The sequence below is a fragment of the Amphiura filiformis genome, chromosome 1, assembly GCF_039555335.1.
Source record: "Amphiura filiformis chromosome 1, Afil_fr2py, whole genome shotgun sequence".
Classification (NCBI taxonomy): domain Eukaryota; kingdom Metazoa; phylum Echinodermata; class Ophiuroidea; order Amphilepidida; family Amphiuridae; genus Amphiura; species Amphiura filiformis.
Window position 1 is genome coordinate 45,999,744 of NC_092628.1, and position 26,788 is coordinate 46,026,531.

Below are 26,788 nucleotides of genomic sequence, written 5' to 3' on the forward strand. Positions count from 1 at the left end.
AATGACGTATCATACCGTAATGATATGGCCCGGTGATATGGCGGACTACTCAAATGCATTCAACAAAAGCATGATTGCAATCTACCGCGACAGTTCGTCTCACACACACAACAAATGCGCTACGATCAAATAGGTTGATGATAACATTTGATTGAATGGACTGCATTGCCCCATGATTACGGTGAAGGACGCCGGTTTAAATCCTTTGTTTTGAGCCAATCAACAATTTCATGCACAAATAAATAAATAAATAAATGTAGATATTTATATAGCGTTTTATGCCGTAAACAGCCTCAAAGCGCTTTACATTTATTCCGTCGTTATTAGAATATGTCGGAACCACGTATGCAGCCTATACAAATGGCGCAGGGTTCATCAGTACAACGACTGTGACTACCCCTAACAGCTTCACATTACACCTGGGTGGGGTGAGGCAAGCGAGGCAAAGCGCCTTGCCCAAGGGCGCAACACGGTGGTGGGACGGGGACTCGAACCAACGCACGTCGAGCAAGCTCTCAGATTATGAGTCCAAGTCCAATACACATGCCCTGGGTGCCACCTTCGGGGGGCACTGAATTGACCAATTCAGCATCGATTCTGTGCTCCCACCAAGCGATGAAAGAGACCGAAATTCACTGAACTTCATGATAAGCAAACTTACTTAGTGGTATTTGTGCACATTTTCGCGCGCTCCGCGTGTAATTGTTTTAATTATGGGAGGGTGCATCATTATGTATCCCCCACCCCGCATTTTTTTCCGTGGGGGATATCCCCTAACAATCCTAATAGAAGGAAAAATAAAGCAATAATTTTTTAAGCACATCGAAAAGCATCGTGTTTTGGGCCCAAATAGGAAAAATTAAAAAAAATTACGTTTCGCGATTGCACGAAACGGCCCATCAAATAGCAAAACATACCATTTCGGGCTAAAATAGTCTAAGATTTTTGCACGCTTCGCCGCAACAAAATATCCCAGTAAAACCAGAACAAAATATATTCGTCCCCCGATCCTCCCTCTTAAATTTTAATGCTTCCGCCGCCACTGATCATGCTGATTCCAAGCTATTCCAATTATAAATGGATGGTTTATTAATACTGGGTTGTAGGCTATAAACATAATGTTTATGAGCTACTATATTTTACAAAATGATAAAACATTTCCACAATTCCACGTCTATCAATGACATGGGTACAATTTCATTGCACATGAATACAAGTTTTAGTGATATGGCGGACTACTCAAATGCATTCAACAAAAGCATAATTGCAATCTACCGCGACAGTTCGTCTCACACACATAACAAATGCGCTACGATCAAATAGGTTGATGATAACATTTGATTGAATGGACTGCATTGCCCCATGATTACGGTGAAGGACACCGGTTTAAATCCTTTGTTTTGAGCCAATCAATAATTTCATGCACAAATAAATAAATAAATAAATGTAGATATTTATATAGCGTTTTATGCCGTAAACAGCCTCAAAGCGCTTTACATTTATTCCGCCGTTATTAGAATATGTCGGAACCACGTATGCAGCCTATACAAATGGCGCAGGGTTCATCAGTACAACGACTGTGACTACCCCTAACAGCTTCCCATTACACCTGGGTGGGGTGAGGCAAGCGAGGCAAAGCGCCTTGCCCAAGGGCGCAACACGGTGGTGGGACGGGGACTCGAACCAACGCACGTCGAGCAAGCTCTCAGATTATGAGTCCAAGGCCGTAACCACTGAGCCACCGAGTCCTCAAATACCCAACCTCTATACACATGCCCTGGGTGCCACCTTCGGGGGGGGCACTGAATTTACCAATTCAGCATCGATTCTGTGCTCCCACCAAGCGATGAAAGAGACCGAAATTCACTGAACTTCATGATAACCAAACTTACTTAGTGGTATTTGTGCAAATTTTCGCGCGCTCCGCGTGTAATTGTTTTAATTATGGGAGGGTGCATCATTATGTATCCCCCACCCCGCATTTTTTTCCGTGGGGGATATCCCCCTAACAATCCTAATAGAAGGAAAAATAAAGCAATAATTTTTTAAGCACATCGAAAAGCATCGTGTTTTGGGCCCAAATAGGAAAAATTAAAAAAATGTACGTTTCGCGATCGCACGAACTGGCCCATCAAATAGCAAAACATACCATTTCGGGCTAAAATAGTCTAAGATTTTCGCACGCTTCGCCGCATATGAGGGCGAGGGGGGGGGGGGTCAAAAAGTTTTAGGTCCATTAAGGGGGGGGGGGGGGGAGTATATAACAAAATCGCTGAAAATGAAAACCGTGGCACATCCCTGTACACCTTCAGCTACCTTCAACCATGAACTCCCTCCGGGATTACAATCGTACAGATAGTAGAAATTCGAGAAAAATAACGGCGTCACTCTGCAAATCACAGAATGTTACAAGGATACGTTGTTGTTTTTTTCTTTATAAAAAACCTGTTTGCACCTCTTGAATACTATCTAGCTCTCTCTCTTTATCTATATTATATTATATCTGGAACCTAATACAAAACCTTGACAAACTTGCCGTGTCATCTTGCAATCTTGGAATCGTCCGTTGAAGATCTCCTCTCTCCATCTCTTCGATCCCTTGTGAGGTCCGTTGCAATAATCATTCCTTCGTTTTTTAAATTCCTTGTTGGTCTTCTGAAGCCGATTTCTGCACCTAATGTTTTCATTCCACACTCCCGTCATCAGTGGCGGATCCAGAGCAGTCAGAGGGGGGGGGGCCCAATGTTTGAAAAAAAAATGTAAGTACTGGCCGCGAAGCGGCCATCCCGGAGCGCTTGCGCGACGCAGGGGGGTGTCTGAGGGGGATGTGGCCCCCTCAGAAGTTAGAAACTTTTGGAAAATGTAGACCCATTTGAAGCCATTTGGTGGACCATTTTGTCACTATTATTGTATAAAATTTTAGTTTGAAAAAGCCTAGACTATGCCATAGTCGAATTTTATTAAAAATATGTTATTATTAGTCATGATGAACCCATTTCGTTGAACTCAAAATTATACTGATGTTTATTAAAATTAAAGTATTCAATAGTAAAATGGTCATAAAGAGTTAAAATGTCAGATGATTAGTGACAATAAAAGTAATTGAATGCAACATTATCTTGCACTATTATAATGGCTCACTTTAATACTGAACAATTCTGATTTTGGAATCTACCAGTTTATTGATAGCGAACCCCGAAAATCCGACTATGGACTTTGAATTTTAAGCAGAACTTTACCCCGGGACTTTGCTCTCTAAAAACACACTGTCAAGCATACTTGTTTATCAGTCCATTAACCACAAGTACTAAGCATGGTATAGTACAAGACACGCTAGATGTTTGATGAGAGATTAACTTTCGCGTCAAGTGGACTACGGAGAAGTCTAGAAAAAGCCTAAAATTTGAGAAAAACAGCCCAATTGAAGCCATTTGTGGACAAGTTTTGACTTTTATTGTGTGAATGTATAATGATGTACCAATAAAGTTGCGCACTCATGCAGGGGGTATCTGATGGGGATGTTCCCCCTCAGAAGTGAGAAAATTTTGTAAAATGAAGGCCTAATTGAAGCCATTTGGTGGGCTATTTTTGCACTATTTATTGTGTAAAATTTTATGTTTGAAAAGGCCGAAAATTTGCGAAATGACGGCCCAATCGAAACCATTCGTGGGCAAGTTTTGACCTTTATAAATTACCCGATATTGCTTTAGATGTAAACATAAAGTTGCGCACACAGGGGGGTGTCTGAGGGGGGATATGCCCCCCTGAGAAGTGAGAAACTTTTGCAAAATGAAGACCTAATTGAAGCCATTTGGTGGACCATTTTTACACTATCATTGCTTTTTAAAACAAAAAAGGGCCCGAACTCGATTTGTAAAATTTTAAATGTAACACTGACACTTTATAGGCCTAAGACTTGAGATTCCCAATTAAAGCATGCATGGTGTTGAATTGAAGTCGTGTATAGGTCTCAAACTTTTATTTAAGCTATAACATGCTTCTCTTTTTCCTTACAAGTCCACAGAAAGGCCCAAAATACCTCAAAAAAGATTTCGTTTTTACCGGAACTCAAATGTCACGGGCCCTACATATCGGTGGGCCCGCCGTAATTTTCACATGCTTTTAGGCAGAGGACCCGCCTTCAAGCAAAATAATCACAGACCTATAGGCCTATCAGGCCTATAGACTGACTCGGACTGCGATTTAGGCATGGGCCTACTATACGTGCAATTTAAACTTTTCCTTCTTCTTTTCTCCCTTTCTCTTCTTTTTTTCTCTCCTTTTTCCTCTTTCTCTTCTCTCTCTCTTTTTCTCTTTTTTTTTTTGGGGGAGGAGGGCTGCCCTGCCCGCGCCTGCCCGTCATGACCCCAGATGCAGTCACTGTTGCGCTCTTATAAAAAAAAAAAGTACTGATCGCACAACCAAATTTATTAGAGAATTTACTGTTAAAAGGGAGTGTTCAGAAATACTATGTATTGGTAGGGGGGCTCCCGGGGGGGGGGGCTGGAAAAGTTTCGTGTTAAAAATTTGTTTAACCCACCCTCTTCTTGAACCCAAAACTTTTTGACCCCCTCTTAAGCCTCCAGCATATTTCCTGCCGCTTGCCGCAGCGGCAAGCGGCAGGGCGTTTCAACCAATGACAAGCCTTTATTGTGTCCGTTCGACGGTCTGCAATGCGCGTGCGCCACGCCGCTCAGCGGCAAGCGGCAGGGTAGGCCCAATATGAAACCAGCATTAATCATTGTTCCCCCGAATTTTTTTGATGCCTAGGGGGCCTACGCCACGGGCAGGGGCGCTTCTTTGGTCAAGGGGGCAAAGATGTTTTGACATGTCGAAAGGGAGTGCTATAATTTTCCGGAGACCAATCTTGGGGCGATACATAATATACGGTACGTGACCGTTTCTGTAAATATACCGCCCAACCTTACTAGTGTTTTATTTTATAAATCAAATCAGTAATTTTTTTGTAGTTTAAGTTCTTGATATATGAGGACAATATCTCATTAAGTAACAATAAGAATTAGCTGAAACAGATAATACTGAGATGTTTGTCTATACTTTTATTGGAAAATCAACAAATTAACATGTATTTTCAAAAAGGTCATAGAAATACAGAAAAGTCCAAAAACAAAATGGCGGACAACGAAACGGAGCAAACGAATACGGTGAGAAAAAAATGCTGCAAATGAGCGTATTTTAGACAATAGTTAACAGAAAGTACTGTTATTAATGTCTGATATTATCTTTTTATCGTTTTAGGTCGATCTTGTGGTCGAGGGATGTCGGCTTCCTGTGAATATGGCAGGCACAGATGAGTGGCGTAAGTACAAAAATATAGTTCGCCGAATTCGGAAGCATTGCGGCGATTGCGCAGTGTCAATGACAATCATACGTACCGCGAAATTCGGAAAGTGGGGCATGTTGCTTATGGGCATGATGGGGGGTCGACACTAAGTAAGGGGTGCGTGAGCAAACTCAAAAGTAGCGTGCGTGCGTACATGGCGTAAGAAATGCTAAATAAACTCATGAAGTTGATGAACTAAAAATTAATCTTTTTGCAAACTCTCAACCAATTTTCAGAAAATGTTGGCTAGTCACCCTCTAAGTCTCAGATTTTATTTAAAATCATGTATATTCCTAATCCTAGTCCTATGGGTCAAATGAACACATTTCAAACAGTAGTTAGGCATGTCCACATTGCTTAGGGCAACATTCAATCCAAAAAGTTGCGACCACAGTAGCTCACAGTCAATGGCTTAACTGTGTAATCCCCATAGGGAAATACAAAAATTTGAAATTTGGACACCAGAAACTTGGAGATGTAGTCTAAAAAGTGCTGGTACTTTATCCTTCATACAGAAGTCATCATACAGTGAAAGTTAGATTTCATAAAATAAAATCGCCTTTGTGTAAAATGGATCATCGTGGTAAAAAATGATGCATTACATGCTCTTTTTTGCTCAGTAGATCATTGTAAGGCATTGTCAATGATGGCATAGAAAAGTGCAGTTTTTTAAAACATACATTTGCCCATAACTTCGCTAATTTTTGACCTACAGACATAGTTGACCCCTCATTTTTAAGTTAAATAATCACCTTTTTAAACAAAATAATTTCCATGTGAAATATCCTACTTGAAAATTTTGTGAACATGCCTACAGTAGTCAACTCCTTGTCGTTTCTGAGAAATAGCTCGTTGAATATTCCATGTTTTTTGACGTAATTCGCCCACTTCCCACAGACATAGGCCTTATTAAGGTACATATTTCGAGGAGCATAACAAACACCAAATTGGTGTCGTATAATACACGTCACGGTCACCTTTATGACCCACCCCATGACCCCCGGGGGGGTGAGTCACTTTACAAAGGTGCGTCGGATTTAACTATACCATGACCCACATGTGCGCCTAAACAATGACAGACATTTGCAGACAATGACTGAGCCCCTCGTCAAAATTGTGACGCGCGTGTTAAGGATTATGACTGTCCTCATGACGCAAATTTGACTCACCATTTAGGTATTTTGACTGACACTGATGCACCTAATCATTGACGCACCTAGGTAAAGTGACTGACACTGACGCACCCCTCGGGGTATGTTGTGACCAGGGTTCCCGTTAAGGTTTTAAAAATGTGCGTCCGTAATGACGCAAGTTTGCTGACGAGGTTGCAAAAACTTGCGTCCAGACAGATTTTTGTGCATCCATCTGAAATTCTCAATTATGACGATACACACGTACCCCGGGTCTACACCTCATCAAATGTCGATTGTTAAAAAATAAATAAAAGTGCATTTTCGCCGTGATATTCCATCTCCATTCGCTATGATAATTTTTCTCATTTCTGTGTCAGTTTTGGTCCAAACGTGGTCAAAAACAGGTGCAAAAACATGAGCAAAGTCTGTCAATCTTGAGCAATTTTCGTCAGACTTTCACTTCCGCATTTCTGTTTTTAAATTAACGTGCTGTTGATGATACAAAAACTAAAACACGCGCTGCAAAAAATAAAAAGAAAAAGGGTTATCATTTGGATTTTGTCTTTAAAATTGCTTTTATTCATCGTAACAATAATACTAATAAAGGAAACCTAGATTATTTATGAGAAAATAAATTTAAAATATTAAAAATTGAATATTGTCAGGTTGTGATAAATAAATAAATAAACATTAACTGCACGCGCTTGCATGTAAACAAATCAATCGGGACTTCCCCAGGCCAGGCATAGCGATCGCTCGAAAGCATGCAAAAGTGCACGATTTCCTGACGCTGCATTTACAAATATTGCAGAATTTACTTCAATTCTCAGCAGGTGGGTCAAAATTTTGGGGCTTTTATTATCTTAAAAATATAAAAGAATAAAAATTTCTTATCTTTATCATCAATTAATGATAAAATTTCGAAGTTTTGTTCATACGCCCACATGTATGTTACATGGACGCAAAATACTTGATTAGCCATGTGAACTTGCGTCCAAATTTGTAAAATACGCGTCTGGACGCAATGACGCACACTAACGGGAAGCCTGGTTGTGACGCACATATTGAGTAAATGACCGTACCCTGCGTCACTAATTGGTTGGTAAATGACCCAACCATGACGCACATCCCCCGGGGGTCCTAGGGTGGGTCATACAAGTGACATGTGTATAATGCATGCATTCTTTTGTCAAGAGTGACATGGTCTTTCAATTTGTGCCGAGTGTCCTTGGCGGACTTGACTATGCTTCAGTGGTCATGAAAGGATTCAATAGATAACCTCTGCCCCACTAATCCCAATCTATTGTCTGAAATTGCTCCTCGGAAGATGTATCATAAGAACTCAGTCCTCAAATGATAGTCATATAACGACCAAAAGATAAATGACTGACTATCATTGAGGACTGAGTTGAAATTCGAGTATAATCTCACCCCCCAATTGTGAAAAATTTTCACCTAAAAAACGGGTGGGACTATACTCGGACCAATACGGTAATTTTACCAACATTTTATGTCACAGATGAATTCTTCAAGTGTTTGCACAGTTAACTCATCAAAATAAGTTTCTTTCATATTTAAACATCAACAGAATATTCAAAAACTGTCTTTTTCATACACCCTGTTCTTGACATAATGGCCATTAACTAACTAACACTACTTTTGTTTTTTATGCTTCATTTTTCAGCTTTGGCAGAGATTCTCAGTCGCAAAGATGTGGACAGAGCTGCCCCAGAATTTTATGTTCATTATATTGATTGTAAGTATACATGTATAGCCTTCAATCAGTGCATTTGTGACCTACGCTAACAACAGAAACAAATCAGCATTTTGAGTTTTCAGTATGGAAGAAAACACCTAAAAATAAACTTTAAAATGATACCAATATTTATGTTGATACTGGCAGATTTCATTCAATACGGTATACATTATTTGTAGACTGTTGTGGTATTTTTGTTTCATTGTTTTATGAAAGAAGGCAATTGGTTTCTACTTAAGGGGGTACTACACCCCTGCCCAATTTTGTGCCAATTTTTGCATTTTTCTCAAAAATCATAGCGTATTGGGGACAAGTAAGATATGTATATTATAGGGGCAAGGACTACAACTACTGCACTGGAAATTTTATTTCAGCACAGGCAACAGTTGTGGAGTTACAGTCAAAAATGAGGGAAAACCAATATTTAATCAATAAATCAATAACTACTTTAATACATTGAGTTGCTGAATTTTCAGTACAGAAGTTGTAGTCCTTGCCCCTATAATATACCATACTCGGCAGTGGGGTTTGACTCCCACCCTTTTTATTTTACCCCCACCCTTTTTATTGAGGCACCCTTTATACTGAAAATTCTTGACCCCCACGCTTTTTACTGAGGCACCCTTTATACTGAAAATTCTTGACCCCCACCACTTTTTGCTTTTTCCGCTATTTGTAAACTGACGAAGTCACACGCAATTTGGTTCGAAGTAAATCAAGTATGCAGAATTCTGCACCTATTTCACACGTGCGAGTCCGATGTTTTTTCTCTCATTAAGTTGATACATTACGTGAACAATGCAAATTATATGTGAAAAACTACGACTGTACTGTATAATAAGCATTTTAATGAATAACTGTACTTTTATGGCGTTCAAATGTTGTTCTTGTTATGAAACTTGACGTGCCCTGTGTTCAGCGGCTATATCCTACTTCTTCCGTGCTGCTTCGCTCAATCAATTATGCATAATTAATGATGTCACTCATATACGATTAATGTAAAGAAAAATAACATGTCATGGAAAATGGGACATTTGCATATGACGTAGGTGTTTTGGCAGGGCTTCCGGGGTGGATATTGTGTACATAGCACTGGACACTCGTAAACAAGCGCGAGCCTGCATCAAATGGAATTTTATCTTGCGACATGGTGTGCGAGTTTTGGCGAGTTTTCTTGGAACTATGATTATTTTATCTTTCAATAAAAATATACTGTAAGTTGGAAGAAGCCCCACGCTTTTTATTTTAATCCCACGCTTTATATCAGTCCACGCTTTTTAACCAAAAAATTTAAACCCCCACGCTTTCACCAATTTTCAGAATTTCGAACCGGCACGCATTAAAAAGCGTGGACTGCCGAGTGTGTATACATATCTTACTTGTCACCAATGTGCTATAATTTTTGAGAAAAATGCAAAAATAGGCACAAAATTGGCCAGGGGTGTAGTACCCCCTTAACAGAGTACCCTGTTTACCGCAAATGAAGAACTACTCCCTTTCTAATATCGTCACTGGGCGGGGAAAACCTCATATACTTTTTACCCCTGAACATGGATGAAGCAAACCATTCAATAGAAAGTCTACACCTATAAGGCTTTATCCATTTTCAAGGGCCAAAAGTAAATATGAGGTGTTTCCTGCCTGTACTTTGGCCCTTGAACATGGATAAAGCAACCTCGTCAATATAAAGTCTACACCTAGAAAGCTTTATCCATGTTCAAGGGCCAAAAGTACATATGAGGTTTTCCCTGCCCAGTGACGATATGTAATTCTTGAACAGTCCCTTTGTTAACATAATTGTTTTGTATTCACTACATTGAAAACTGTAACTGGTTGTAATTCTTCAGATAACAAGCGACTGGATGAATGGGTAACTCTGGATCGTCTCAACCTTGACAAGCTTCAGATGCCAAAAAAAGACAAAACTCCAGTCAAGGATGGTAGGAGTTCTAGAGCATCAACACCAGAAAGAGATATGGTAAGGAGGGTTACAGCCTGAGCACTATGTCAGAGGTTTGCCCTGTTGGAAATTAGGTTTGCTATGTCAAATATGAAATAAGATTCGTTAATGGCGAATCTAACGCTTAATCCTAACTTAGAATTCTCTTCATTGGCCTTGTCATTCTGGTGGGCTATTATTTCACATTTGCACATTCAAAAAAAAATATCTAGCATTAACCTTATTTCATATTGGACAATAGCGAACAATATTTCACATTTGACATAGCAAATCTTATTTTTGACACAGCGAACCTTTGACATAGTTGACCTTTAACATAGCTGGAGCCTGATGGACACTGGTAAGGAGACATGTAAAGACTAAATCAGATATTGTATGAACTAAAAACTAGTTTGTCTAAACTGCTCAAGGAATTGATCAAGTAGCATGAACAGTATTCACTATGACTGCTCAGTGCCAGAAGTGGGTAAGTGCAATAGCTGCCATGCCATGTGTAGATGAGTACAATATACTGTGTTTAAATTGCCAAATATTCACATGGCAGCTATTGCACTTGCCCACTTCTGGCACTGAGCAGTTGACTTGTACTCAGTGCATATGACTATACGGGGATGTGCCGCAAATATGGTTGTCATTTCAGGCCTCTGGTATTACAACGGTCCCATTTTCTGGTCAATTTATTTTTGTTTAAAAGTGAGTAATTTTTTCACTTTAAAAAAAGAATCCAAATTTACTATTAAACTGGAGCTGAAGTTGAAATGTAGTTAAGATTAAAATATACATGAACATGATGTTTCGTTTAGTTGTCTATTTGTGTGTTTACATGCGTTAGGTCTTAGGTTATTGATAACCTATTCGATATAAAACGGAATCTTTCATAGATTTGAGGTTTCGATCTGCTGAAGATTTACAGAAGAGATGATGCTTACCAAAACAGGCATGTTATTCCCGGTACCTCGTTCCCCAATTTAGATCAAATCTTGTTACAACAGATGAAATTGTGTCAAAACTTGACAAACATTTGGGCCTTGGGTATAAAAATTGGTCAATTTTTTGTTTGAAAATTGGTTTACATATGTGATGCGATCAAGCAAAATCAGTCGGAACTCGGAAATATTGATTTTGAGATATAGCCAAACAAAGGTAATATTTCCTTTTGTTTCCTGTTGTTTTGGAAACTCTTTAATTGCTCATATCTTTGGAACTGGTTGCTCAATTTTTATGGGGTTTTCTGCACAATGCAGCTATGTATATGCTTATCACTATTATATAAGAAAATCAAAATTTAGTATTTCCGAGTTCCGACTGATTTTGCTTGATCGCATCACATCACACATGAGCCCACTTTAAGATTTTCGGAGGCACATCCCTACCCAAACCAACTTGAGCCCCCCAGCATATAGGTCACAATTTGATATAATGAAAGCAAACTATCTGTGCGCTAGCATCCACTACAATAATATATTGGACACGAAAGCAGATAGTAAAAAACAAAATAACCATCTTTTAATTGCTTATTGTTTAATGGTAAAGAATTCCATGATATTGATACGATAGTAACGATACTAATCATTACATTTTATTTTCTTGTCTACAGGTCAACGGAGGTCTCCTTCCCGGCTTGTCTCGTAACAAATCCAACGCGGGTCGTAAACGCAAACTTCCCTTGGGAGAGGGGAGTGAGGTAACTACCTCCTGCACGTTGCCAAGTAATGCCTCATCGTCATCCCTGCAGGTATACCCAAAGTGTGGCTGTAAAGAGAAATCATGAAATGAGCTATTCCAGAAATTATTAGCATCCCCCACCAAACAAAAAAAGAAGAAAATGTTTATCAATTTTGCAGTTGGAATTCCAAAATAAACTTAACCTGTTTTTTTGGAATTTCCAAAGCTTTTAATGGACTTTTTGTTGAACTGGGAATTCCTAATTATTTCTTTTAAAAATTACTTATCCTGTCTGGGGAATGTCAATAATTTCTGGAATTTAGCATAATATAAACAGTTTAAAGCATAGGTACATGTAGCACTATCTCGCTTTAATGATGTGTGCCTATAAGGACTCAGGAGCAAATTTGACATAATGGGGATTTCTTAAAAACACACCTCAAGCTTCTCACAACTTGTGGATGTATACATGTGCAGATGCTAAATTTGCATATTTTAAAGGAGAATGCAAGTGATGAAAGCATATTCTTTTTAATGTTATAAACATAATTATTGAACACATAAAATCAAATAAAACATGTCTGTTCCAGCCCAGTGATATTTAGATTTTATTTCATACATTTCAGTGTGGGTACAGTGATGTTATCATACACACAAGGGTTTTGAATAGCTGTGACATCACTGTACCCGCACTAGAGCGTGAAGCTATCCCATCGGCACATTCGACATTGGTGCGAGACTTAATTACCACATGGTGGGAAACGGCACATTTTATTTTGATGGTGTGGTAAATATCATCCTGTTTTTGGTAGAACCAGTGTACATGTGTTCAATAATTCCGTTTATAACAGATTAAAGCTTATGTTTTCATCAGTAATATTCTCCTTTAACATGCAGAAAAGCGTGTGTTCTCTTGAGCAAGCTTGAAATTATTTTGTTTTCAGTCAAGATACAGCTGATAGACTGTACACAAAATGTAAGGTTTTAAAATAAGAGCAAAATCAGCTGATTGTATCTAAATCAAGATGAGTTTTCATATGGATTCATTTTAGATCCATAGGTTAACATATTTTCTCTTCACAGCCAATGCATGCATTAGAAACAAATGTTTAGTCCATTCTTATCACGTGACACGCTAAGTAGGTTGTTCAGTTTGATAACGGCCGACCTTAAAGAGTTGCAGCAAAGTGAATCATTGTTGGGATCAAGTGTTTAGTTTCATTATTGTGGATGTTGATGTGCATTAAGAAGATTGTGGGCCCTAGCTCTCCTCCTGGATCATAACTAGATAAAATACCTCATAGAGTAGCTAGCTATTCATTTATTGTAATGGAAATATATACTTCCAATAATTGATAGGCCAGGCTGGTTTCATCTCTCGAACCATATCTTGGAAAATAAATAAAATAAAATTTAGAAAATTGCATTGAGACTCAACCTAAAGACAGATTGTGAGACCAATTCTTATACCAATCAACCATGAAGTCTTGAGTCGCCAGAAGCATGTCTTTTATAATACTTAAATGTACACAATAAAATAACAGACTAAAGCCTGATATTGATAATGAATAAATCGATTCAATTTCATATGGTCCAGGACCACAATGGGCTGTTCCAGTTGAAATCTGTGGAAGACATGACCTTAATCGCTCACACAGGGAGTGTGTATTTCAAATGGGGTTACCTGAAAAGGTGACTCCATTTGAAATCTACATCCCCTGTGTGGGAGATTAAAGTCATGTCTTACATCTAGGGGTGTATGGATTTCAACTGGAATATCTGAAATCTTCTAAAACCTGATGTTGCAAATGGAATGCAGCAAGGTAGTGGTGAATTTGAATGTGAATAGAATTGTTGCAAAATGATAGTTGCATGCTCAACAAATTTGGTGTCATTGTCTAGTAGCATTGGTTTCTAGATTAGTAGTATAGTGGAGGTGAGTGCAGCGTTATAAACACAGGTTAGCAGAGATGTCACATTTCCGGATTTATCCGGATTTCGGATTTTAGGGATTCTAAAAAAATTCGGATTTTCATTTTTTTTTTTTTTTTTTTTTTTCGCTTTTGGAGTGGCCCTATTGTCTTATCTTTCTGCTTCACATATATCAACATCGGCCATATTGTCCATGTAATAAAAACTTTTTTTAAGAGTGTCTCTTGTACATAAAAGTATAGGAAACTGAAAACTTTAAAGCATGTTTTCTGGAAGAAGGAAGCACTTTTTATTAAAAGTGTAGAACAAGCCAGGAGCTTTGAACTGTTCTTTTTCCCTCTGAAATGGCCTTTACTGTGGTGCTAAATGTGCAGAAACCATCTGGCTTCAAGGCGGCTTCGCCTCGACTCGACTTTGACGGGCTTCGCCCTGATTCCCACCGGGGCCCTTAAGCGGCCCCGGAACCCCGGCCGTGTTATGCTGCGAGAGCTTCGCTCGCTACGCTCGCAAGTTCAGGATTTTTTGGGTCAGCCTGTGACATCTCTGGGTTAGTAATTGGTTTATCAAAATATTTGTTCGTTTAACACGGTTCAGAGATGCTACTTTTCCTGATTTATCATGAATTCCTGATTTTTGCCATTTTAGCCAAAAATTCAGGATTAGTTTTTGGCAATGAATGAGTGGCTATGCTTAATAACTTGCTGATTTTTTTCAACAAGCAAATGGCATCTCTGGCAGTTACTAGTCCTTAAGGACACATGCTATTAAACAGCTTGCAATCTCAACCCCTCCCAAAAAAAAACCACTGAGACCATATATACAAGATGCATAAGCCAGTCCAATAAATTGAGACTATTGTATCAAATATAAACAGTCGCAGCCAAGTAGGCCCTTAAAAAGCAAGCTGGCATTAGTTACAGTTACGAATCCACTTCCAACAAGCAAATAAACAATTTTACTATTACCAAAGTATGGGGATGAAATGAGAGTTCTTGCGTCTTGGCCAGGAATAACAGCCACTTCACTCTTTCATAATTCTTATTGCCTGATATAGCATAGGCCTTCAGGTGCTCGCCACTTGGCAATTGTCGACAGCCTGCAGTTTGATGTCACATGATACCTTGTATATAGACGCTAGAGGGTATACAATATGACGTCAATCATGACAGAGGCATCCTCATTTAAATAAAATTCTGGCCTCCGTAAGGTACCAAGGGGCAATTCGCATGATGATACAGTAAAACAGGTGATAGGTGTGAATGATTGTGGAATCAAACTAGAGACTGGTCACTCTGTCATTTTAGAACTGTCCCCCAACATGGCTGCCATTTCAATTGTTGCACCGTTCCGGTTTGTTTATTGCATAGGTTCTATAGGGCCACATGATCCACATCAAATGGGTTTCTTTCTTACAAGAGGCTCCATTTGATTATATAAGCTCTAATTGAATTTCCAAACATAAAAATAATTGTGTTGTAACACAAATCTTTTCACAAATTGATTCACAGATTTGCGTAAAATTTTTACCATGGCTGTTCGAAAGGATGCATACAAATGTATGTCCCAGGAACAAGTGCCCACAACTTACACAGAACTCATAATACATCCCTCATTAATCTGAATATTACAGTTCTAAATGAAATAGCATGGTGGGTGGTGAACAACAGCATGATTGAAAAAAAACCTAGTACTACTAGGTTACATTGTTGTTTGTGGATAATGTAAAGGCATGAAAACAGAACTAGAGCCCTTAGTATTTCCCACCACAGTGTTGCTTTATGGGTATAATGTACATTTGTCATTTTGTTGTGTGTTCAATCCATTTTGAAAGTTGATATTTAAATGTTACCAGATATCTGTACATTTTATTCCTGAGCTGTAGAATCTTTTTTTTTGCTGTCCTCAATTTTAGATCTGTTTGAAATTATTTGAAGAGACATGTTTAAGTAAGATGTGGCTGCGAAGTTGTATGTGGGTTGTATGAGCAGAGCTTGGTTGCTGTATTCAGCTCATCAAAAGTGCAATGACTTCACTCTTGTCCACTCACTAGCACTATCACATCACAATCCAATGGAATGTGCTTACAAGCCTCCATACAAGCATGCCATAGAGAAGAATAACAGGTTCATTGTTAGAGAAAGTGTCACAGTGAAAATTGGCATGTATTTATTAACTTCAAACTGAAGAGCCACTTTCTACTGTTGCATTTCTTTAAACTAGCATTTTGCAATTACTGATTTTACATAATACCAATATAACGGTCTTAGAGAATACTATAGAAAAATTATTAAATATGTGTACATCGTGGAACATACTCTTTGCGTGGCTGTGCGTAGTAAGATGTTGTACGCAGATAACCTCGCTCATATGGATGCGTAGAGTAGCGTTGTACGCTCGTGTATCAAGCATAGTTAAATGTTCCACGATGTACACAAATTTAATAATTTTTCTATAGTACTTATATTGAATGCTGCTCTTTCAAACAGATGCTAGTGAAACTATCATGGACTTGGCAAATTTCTATAGAATTAAGATCCAGTTGTTGATCCTGTGCTTTGAAAATCTATGGTAAACACAGGTCATCTGACCAGTGTTTTTGCATATAGTTTTATTACGACTTTAGTTCAACAAAGAATGACACATTATTTATCACAAATATGTTATTACAAGGTGAATGATATATAATTATCTTGCCCTATTGCATACATGAGTTAGTGTACTTTCATTTGAGAGACCGCAGCTGATGTGTACAAACTCATGGCTGTGTAAGATTATCTGGACTTAATGCACTGGGCTTATCATTTACCGCATTTGTTAAGTACTTTTAACATTACAAATGTCCCAAAAATCCAGTGTTGTTAATATAAAATCAGAATCAGCTCTCTTTTTCCATGGGTGCAGGCTTGACATGTTATGTCTGTACTTAGATTTTGTATAGCCTATATCCAAAGCAGCACAGGTATGGATTGGGACCAGGGGTCGCATTCTTGTGTGCCCTGGGAACCCTTACTTTTTTGTTTTGGATGATTTGGACCCCTTAAAATACAAGTTGAAATTAAACAACGGGTCCGATCAAAACTGCATAGACCCCTTACGATGTACGGAAGCTTAAATTATGGAAATCCTTTGCAGAGTTGCTCATAATAAAATTTGTCATTGTTGATACAAAAAAGGAACCAATTATAACAAGAAAACCCAAGAAATCTTCCAAATAGAGCGTTTCAAAATCATGAAAATAACCGGTCAATACAATAACAACGCAATAACATTGTTCTTGACAAGTTTGCTTCTTGTTGCGCATGCACGAAGTTCAGAATTTCGGACCCCTTGAAATTTTTGAGCTTGTGCTATCCGTGATTGGGACAGTCAGGGGTTAACATCCTACTTTTTTTTTAATGACTAAGAGCTTCATGTACAGGTATGGCTCTCTGTACATGGGACCGACAGCTTAACAACCCCTCCTAAAGATGGCGTACTCTCATGCTTCATTTACCATGGTTCAATCATTCAAGTATTATTTCATGTCATTATTAGTTCATGACTTAGAATATCTTTCAGGACACTAACAATATCTTTCAGGACAGATTCTTACGGTGCACAAAAACTGCAGACTAACACATCGATGCAACTATGATTTCTATCAATATTTCCTCTATCTATTGATTACAGGATTTGGCCCAAGACAGTCCAGCACCAACACCACCACCACCAACAAACAACAACAGCACACCAGGTGCTGTTGTTAACTCGAACTCAAACTCTAACTCCAACCCGCCACATCAACCTCGTCAGACAGGCAGTATGGTCCTGGATAAGAGTCACGATGACATAGTCACCCGGATGAAGAATGTCAACATGATAGAGTTGGGTCGCTACCGGATCCGTCCGTGGTACTTCTCCCCGTATCCGGTGGAGTTGACAATACTACCGGTCATATACTTGTGTGAATTCTGTCTTAAATATATGAAGAGCAGAAAATGTCTAGATAGACATAAGGTAAAGTAGACACAAATTCACAGGAGTATGTCAATTATTATTAGTGACTTCTGCATTCTAAACAGTTACTTGGCTAGAATTTTGCAATTGAGGGGGTAACCAGGGGCAAATCTGTTGGGGGGCTCACCACCCTCTTGAGACTGTGAGAATTAAAGAGAAGTTAGTTAAAATCAAAAGCTTGCATTTGTATAAATAATAATGACCCAGACTTGTAATTTCTCAGAATATCAACATATAGATTAGTATTACTATGGGGAGAGGATTCAATTGGATCATTAAACTTTGAGGTCCATATGCACAAAACAAGTTAGACCCGGTCTAACTGTAGACCTGGTCTAACTATGGAGATTAGTCTTACGGAGAAGGAATTTTTTGGTATTTATGTACCTTACCAGCTCTATATATTATTGTAGATCTTGTTAATGACAAATTTATGTAGCTTAATATTTGATGGGTGCAGTTTAATTTTTGGACTTTGTTACGAGTAAAAGAAATTATTAAAAGGATCCCTCCCTAAGTTAGACCTGGTCTACCTTGTTTTGTGTATACAGACCAGAGGCACTGCCTACATATCCAATCAGCTTTTAAAGTTGCTTTGGTACCCTGTATAAATAAAAAATAAGGTATGCTGTTATGCCATTCAAAAACATGTCATTTTCCAAGGTGCCTTTTTCAAATTAATTAGAATTTTGATTGGCTACTCTTTCTCAAAGTCTTGTTTGAAAGTCACCCCTCCCAGTTGCAAGAGATTCATTGATGATGTAAAGTGCATAGTGGTAACAGTACCAATATAGTATTTTATGAATTTTCTACCGTTCGCTCTTATTTTGTTTGCAGGAGAAGTGTGGTTTACGGCACCCACCAGGTAATGAAATTTACCGCAAGGGGACTATATCATTTTTTGAGATAGATGGAAGAAAAAATAAGGTAAATTCATTAATATTAGGTAGTCTTTCTCAGAAGACGGGTGAGAGGATGTGTTTTACTACAAATTTAAAAAAACTTTACCCGGCAATATTTAATTGAAATGGATGGATAATTGTCTCGGCAATGTTTAGTTGTTTGAACCAATAAGTGAGAATCGTAAAGTTTAATATTTCAAAACTTATATATAATTCAATTCTTGGAGCTAAGAAAATGGTTCTTTGAAGATAATAAAGTTGGGTAGCGAAATGTGGTGTCAGGTCCTTGTGGTGTAAGTTAATGTACTTCAAGGTGGATGGTCAGATTATTTCATGTTCTGTTTATATTGAGGCCTACCATTAAAACCATCTGTTACCAAATTTTTTAGTTTCATTGTTCTATTGATGAGGAAAAGTGAGGGATGAGGCTGTATCTGGTCACATGCCTTTAAATGTTGGAATGAAAGTTTTTAGGAAATTTATTGATTTCAGGAAATGGTTGAAATGGACTGTCTTCAAATGGTTAAATGAAATATTTTCTGGATATCATTTTTCTGTGGCAGTTACATTTCAAAATATGAATATAAATTTATAGAGACAGTGTGTCATGGTACAGACAACCATGGTGTCGAGACATAATACTCAAGGTACCAACCCAGAGGGTGCAGTAACCTGTGCTTTAGGGTCCAGGAACCCCTGACTTTCACTAGTTGGTCCCCGAGAATTTAACTTGCTCATGGATGTAATAAAGAGCCTATTGACCCTTCCTGGACCCCTTAGTTTGAAAGACTAGTGCATGATTTGGGGAAATGGAATGTTTTCTCAGGAAACATGTCTGTAGAGAAAAAGATTAACAAACCCTGAGTTTGGATATTTTCAGGATTTCATTTGTCATGGCACTTGCATCACTGAGGTATATGGTTTGCAGTTTAAGTGATCCCATATAAGAATTCACAAACATTCTGTTAAATTAGTTAGAGCTGTGAAAAAAATCAGCGGAAGTAGCAGCCATGATGTTAGATTTGAAAATGGGGTCTTTTATGAGCTTGGACGAATCTGACCATTTTTGGCAGATCTGACTTTTTTTACAGGCTGCCCCACGATTCTGTGCTGACCGTATATGCGCTTGTCATCCTCGCTATCCGAAGCAAGGTCATCCTCCTCATATTCTTCTACAGCCAACCAGCCCGCCTCACTCTTGTCTGCGAGACGAATTAGCTTATTTCTGTGTTTGATACTGGAAGTAGTCTGCTTCAGCACTTTCTTGCTTGATCCACTTTATTCTTCTCGAGAAAAATACTTGCTTGTTCAATCTTTTTTCCTACTTATGAATTAAAACACCATTGCTTCTTTGTTGCTTTTGTAATTGAATTCAGGTTCGAGCGTATGTAACTTTTCTGCTCTATCCCCGGGTCAATGAACTCTGATCCCATATTTCTTTTAAAAGAAAATTGTCCAGTTTACCTTCATAATGTCTTCGAAGTTGTCTAATAACCCGGCAAATTTGTGCGTAGGCACCATATTTTTACTCTTTGTTACACCTTGGCTGGGTCCAGATTCGTCCTCGGACATAGTAATCAGCACAGTGTACAACTTACGGCCACAAATCGAACAAGCGTACACACACGCACAAGGACAAGACTCCGAACTGGTGTAGCTGTTATGAGCGAAAGACATAAACACTTACTCATGTATACTTCATCTCTGTTCGAAAATACATTGTGTATGTGATAGTGATCATAAATTCATTTTATCCAGATTGCATAACAATATTTCATGCCAACATTGTGAAAACTTACTTACATATGAATATATTCTTTTGTTTTTCAGAATTATTCCCAGAATTTATGTCTACTAGCGAAACTGTTCCTAGATCACAAGACCCTGTATTACGACACAGATCCTTTCTTATTCTATGTGATGACAGAGTTTGATAATAGAGGGTATCATATAGTTGGGTACTTCTCAAAGGTAAGGGTTAAATAAACTGCACAGAAAGTATCGGTACACCAGTGGCAATTGCTTGCGGAGATCAGCATGCATACATCTGGAAGAAAGAATTACACTCTTGAACATCGGAAACATATTTCACTGTAAATGTAACATGCACAGGCAGATACATCCAAGAAAAAAATGGATGCAAGTGCTTCTGTGGGGATTTGAAGGAAAAAAATAGAATCTGACAGACCGACCAGAAGATCAGTCTGATCCACTACTGACTGAGCTGTGCTTGATATACAAGGTTCAAGTCTGGTACTCATACATGTAGTTGGGTGGTTGAGGTATACTATACACAAAATACACATGCCAGTGTGCAAGATCAAGTACATAGGGACTGCCTACCTGCCAGTCTTACACATATTGTACACCTTAAAATCACTTTTTTAAAAACACTAACAGTCGTTCAAATATGGGCACATGTCACTGGGCAAAAAGAGAGATTATATTTGCAATCAAACTTACCAAAGCAGTTGTTTCATTGAGTGGTTGTTTCGGCGTGCTGTGACTGCCAGTATGATATGCCCTTAATTAGCCAGCTATTGTTTCTGTTTTCCCTTTCCTTACATTTTTATTTTAAATTCAATTCAATTCAATTTAAATCTTGTTACTTTTCAGGAAAAAGAGTCAACAGAAGATTATAATGTAGCCTGCATTTTGACACTACCACCATATCAGAGAAAAGGCTATGGAAAATTGCTAATAGAATTCAGTAAGTCATTTTGCTAGAAGGGTTTCCAGATTCTTGTTGGATTTACCAAACAGAAAAATTTATGAACTACAGGAATTAGTCAAGGTTCAAAAAGTCTCAGAAGGGATCAGGTAATTTGGACACAGAATGATGTCACTTATATGTCCAATTACAGTCTAATCATGAAGCATCTTTGGCCAGGTGTATAATTACGCCTACAAAAAAATCCCACTCCTCACTAACGGCGTATAAATGCACTCATGGCTAACACAAGCCCATATGGCCATCTAGGATATGCGAGTGACGGAAAACATATACTATATAAATGATTATTCCTTATTGTTCCTCATAAACAGTTTCTACATTCACCTTTACTGCACATCCAAGATGGCCGCTCATACATAATGAGCTGATTTGCATATTTTGTGCTGTCCGGATGCTACATCTCTTAAATGAATAGACGAATTGACTATATTATATATTTTTTTATTTGTTATGATAATAATGTTTGCTTTCCAAAAATTTTATTTTGAAAAATAAAATTCAAATGTGCTTTTGTAAAATATTTTCTTTCAAATGTTTTGTTTAACAATGTGCGTCAAAGTGTGTTGCATTGTTGTCTATACTTTGGTTGAGAACAACGAAATTTTAGATTCATGATACTTTTGTAGTATGTCAAATTCTGTTTGATATCAGTTCTAAGGAGTTGGGGAGAGAAATTTGATTACAATTTGGAATGTTTTCAACAATGAATATATGGACAATGTTTATTCTTTTTTTAAGCCAGGTAGGTGTTGTTGGCCAATTTATCAGCTGAATGTAATGACCTTTCCTAATGATCCCAAACAATTTTTTTTCACCAGGTTATGTGCTATCCCATTTTGAAGGAAAGACAGGGTCACCAGAAAAGCCTCTATCAGATTTAGGTCTTCTCTCCTACAGAAGTTACTGGTCGCAAGCAGTACTAGAAACCATCTTAAAACTCCAAAGTCCAGATGAGGGTGCAGAGAGGCCACTAATAACAATCAAGTAAGTTCATTGTCAGTTTTTCCTGGTAACTTTTATCAAAACGTTGAGTAGGTTGAGTGCGTAGGGGTGTGTTGTTAAACAAGGATACACATGACAATTCACATTTAAACCATGGACCTCTGCAATGGGAGACCATCTTCTTATCAAGGAGGTCTGCAAACATCCACAATTGCATGCATAATGCATTTGCAAGATATGTCCTTATCGTATGTTAGCTATACCGCCTGTAGTTGCTGAGTAAAATTTCTTATTTAAACACATATGCAAAAATAGTGGAAAATGTCCTTGGTATGTCGATTGAGTACAGATTCAGATGTCCATGCTTGCATAGTCCTAAATTGTGTCCACATTCTTAAGTGATTGCATGTGTGTGGGGGTGTGTTCGTGTTGGTTTTACTGTACATCCAAAAAGATTTCTTCAAAGCAACAGGTTTTTAAAGGTGAACCTCATTGAAAATAAAGTTATATATCAATGGAAAGCTTATGATGTCAGGATACTAAAAACTATTTTTTCCGATTTTTTTGATGGCCAATGAAGCTGAAAAATTAAAAAACAAATGAATTTTTGGTCTTTTTAAGGCGCCCAAAAAGCACCCAAATCAATCGCCTATGACCTTGGGAATGCTCGTGACGTAAGCTCAGGGTTCGCAGTCACGTGATCCTGCTCGGAAACATGTAAACAAGACTTGCTTCCTGTACTTTGCAAGCTGCCTGGCAAGTCTGATTTTCACAATAAAGCTTGAAATTAGAGGAATCTTCAAGTTGCTGGTTCCTTCTATATATATTAGAAATAATAGAATTATTGTCAACACGTAAATTTTCCGTAAATTTTGACAAAATCAGTCATAACTAGCTGGGTATAATTGGGTAATTGAGTTTGAATTTCGCGCTGGGATCAATTCCATGCGCAAATGCTTGCTGCTGCCGTTCATGTCATGGACTGAATAAACATGATCGAATGACAAATTAAATACTTTCATGAAATTTCATCTGGGTTGGTAGAAATCATGATTTTGATTTAAACTTTTGATCCAACACAAGGAATTAATTCCTACCTCGAATTTTCAGATGGTACTCCATCTTTCATCAGCGAGTGATACAGTCACTCACTCGCTGATGAAAGATGGAGTACCATCGAAAAATTCGAGGTAGGAATTAATTCCATGTGTTTGGATCAAAAGTTTAAATCAAAATCAAAATTAAATACTTGTTTGTGACATTCCCTATTCTTGATTCATTTGAAAGTATCTGATTTTAAAAAATATCGTCTTGCAGTAATCAAAAAATTAATAACAAAGCCGCCGATTTCATCAAATCCAGCCCATATAAACTTGGTTTTCATATTTAGCGCATTGCGGCAATACATTCTTTCCACACAATCACAATTGAAAGAAACATATATTTTATTATAAAATAAATACAATTTGGGCTTGATAGACCATTATTTGATGGAATTCTGAAATCTGAATAAAATTAAAATATTGTCACTTGTGTCACAATTCTTTAATGATAGTACAATCAGTATACGGTACTGAAAAGTGAACCATTCATGTTTTATGGATTACCGCATTGATGCGTAAATTGCTGCTCAAGAAATTGAAGGGACCCGACACTGTGGTTCCAGGGTTTATGCACAAACACAGCGACTCGCTTCGGCCCTGCTTATGTGTGTTTCAGCAGATTTGATCAATCGTTATCTTATATTTGGAACATTTACAGGAATAAATTTTGCTGATGAAGTAGCAATAAGTTGGAAATATCAGAATGTGAATATAAAATCGGTCATTTTGTCTGCAAGTACAGTACAGTCGCGGATACTGAACACTCGGCGCCGGACTCGGCGACTGAGTCTCGGTCAGTCACGCACTGAGTTCATCCCGTATGTATCTCACGAGTTCGCCTATCATACATGACCGGTTGTAAAGCTAAGAAATAATTAACAAATCCTGTACATGTACCTTATTCTATTCCTTCATTTTCTCATTGTGATAAGTTCATCTCAACTTGGTGTGACGATCTGAACTGGTAGCACTAGCAGTTATTTTTTGCAATCTGTTTTCATTCCGGTTCTTCGCTAATCTTTGCTCTTCGTATGCTTGACTGTAATATTCCCTATGCATATCAGTGATATCGTGGATGGCTTGGCCTATCCCAAATCACCCCGGCCAGCATTTTTCCCATTTTTAAATCCACACACTTTATTCAGGAATTTCATTCTTGATTTGATCATGATGTTTCCTTCATGTTATTCTTATTTTAGTGAAGATATTTTTCATGTAAAGTAAGTTGACAATGACTGAATTCGTGCATTGGCCCGATGCATGCCACAGTAATGCATGGACATTGTGTTTACAATCAAACCCGGAAGTAACTGTGTGTCCCTCGGCTGACGCTATCAACGAAAGCGCCTAATTTGAACGATTTTGTTTTGTAATTTAGGGGGTGCCAATATCCAATCTTTGCATGGAGATTATGTCTAGCCTGGTACGTTAGGCAAATAAAAAATATTCTTTTCTGCTTCCTGACATCATAAGCTTTCCATTGATATATAACTTTATTTTCAATGAGGTTCACCTTTAAGGACATTATTACGACTGGCATATGTCCCCTGATCATATGGGGAAAAAACCTGTAAAGAGTATCACAGATCTAATGAGATCTAAAACGCCTGTTTTATGGGCCCAACCGACCCAAATTTTGTGTTTTGGGGATTTATTTTAAATTTTGCTAAAATCATGTAAAAATCACCTGCTTTTTGGCCAGAATTATTGCTTATGACTAAAAGTTTGTGTAAAAAAAATCATCAAATATTTGCGAGATTTTTCAAGCTTTCAGTGATATTTTAAAGTCATTTTAGCCTCCAGAAAAAAATCCTGACCGACCGACCGACTCTACTTGAAAAGTCTGTCCAGCCATAAAACAGGGTTAGTTTTTTTTTGTTGCCTGAGAGCCACTTAAAAATGGGTCCAAAAAAAGCCTTTGTTAATGAGAATGTGTTTAGTTACAAGAGTATAATTTTGATGTTATTGTGTTAATCTAACCTATACTCCTGTTGGTTTCTCTTGTTTTCCAGTGAGATCTGTGAAACGACAAGTATCCGAAAAGAGGACGTGATCTCAACGCTACAGTACCTCAATCTGATCAACTACTACAAAGGACAGTACATCGTTACATTATCACAAGATGTTATTGATGCACATAATAAGAGTATGCTAAAGAGGAAAATCAGAATAGATCCCAAATGCTTACATTGGAACCCTAAAGACTGGTCAAAGAGAGGCAAATGGTAGCAGGAATAATATCATCATTGCATATCAGATGCTACTGGTAGCAGCGATACAAACTAGCCTGTGGCAGAGAAAGAATCTTTGTTAGAATAGATCCTAAATGCTAACATTAGAATCCGAAGGACTGGTCAAAGAGAGGCAAATGATAGCAGGAGGTAATTTCATCGTTGCGTATCAGATGCTACAAAAATCTTGTGAAAAATAAGGTGTCTTTTTTGAGCTGAATACAAAGGATCTCTTGTTTTTTTACAAGCTAGTAACAAAATATGTTTGGAGAAAATGAGTTGTCATTGCTGATTTAGTGTCCATACTCCATACATGTTACTTGATTTGAAAATTAGCATATGTTCTTCATGTAACAATACTTTTTTGTAATTAATTTTTTTTGTCTGAAGTGCCACTGTATAATATGTACAGATATTAATTTATATGACATTGTTTTTACTTGTTTATAACTTGTGTATAATTTCTGTATATCAAAGTGATTACCTCAGAAGCTATAATATTTTCCATGCTTTTTAAAGCATTGGGTTATTCGCTTGAAATCCATACACCCCTCTTGAAGATGTGACCCTAATCTTCCACACAGGGAGTGTGAATTTAAAATGGGATTACTTGAATGGGTGACTCCATATAAATTCTACACCTTCTGTGTGGGCGATTTAGGTCATGTCTTCCATAGTGGGTGTATGGATTTCAACCGGAATAACTCATTTAGTGTGTGTTAAGTTTTATGTATGTCCCGCTAAGCAGGACACAAACAATTGCTGAAAGTTAATAAATATTTTAGAAAAGCCACCCTATAAATTAGCTGGTCTCTTGTAAGGTAATGAGGAATATTTGTGTGTCTTTAGTGTCATGACAGCTTTAGGACAATCTTTTGGCAAGACAAATTGTTGCACGTAGGTACTGAGTATGTTCAAAGTTGACAGAAAAGCACAGCTACAAACTATTTCTTACATTGTGTATTTTCCTTTTAGTAATGTTCTTTGTTCAAAAAAAAATTAGACATAAAAGAAGGACTAAAAAATTTTAGAAACAAAAAACACACCAAGAAATAATGATTTGTGGAGAGCAAAACATGCATAATGTTGC

The 26,788-nt window shown here is 37.8% G+C and overlaps 1 protein-coding gene across 2 annotated transcripts; it reads left to right on the forward strand.

Annotated features, from left to right (window-relative positions):
* The first annotated feature begins 5,103 nt into the window (after positions 1-5,103).
* LOC140147754 (histone acetyltransferase KAT5-like) lies at positions 5,104-26,222 on the forward strand. 2 transcript variants are annotated; one of them, XM_072169514.1, is made up of 11 exons: positions 5,104-5,165; positions 5,260-5,320; positions 8,162-8,233; positions 10,081-10,211; positions 11,791-11,928; positions 17,460-17,786; positions 18,624-18,713; positions 20,519-20,659; positions 21,305-21,398; positions 22,241-22,406; positions 25,480-26,222. In XM_072169514.1, exons 1-11 carry the CDS (start codon positions 5,133-5,135, stop codon positions 25,694-25,696), a joined length of 1,470 nt encoding a protein of 489 aa, XP_072025615.1. In that variant the 5' UTR covers positions 5,104-5,132; the 3' UTR covers positions 25,697-26,222. The 2 variants fall into 2 exon arrangements, with proteins under 2 accessions (XP_072025615.1, XP_072025620.1); XM_072169519.1 differs by having other exon boundaries at positions 11,791-11,877.
* The last annotated feature ends 566 nt before the right edge of the window (positions 26,223-26,788 follow it).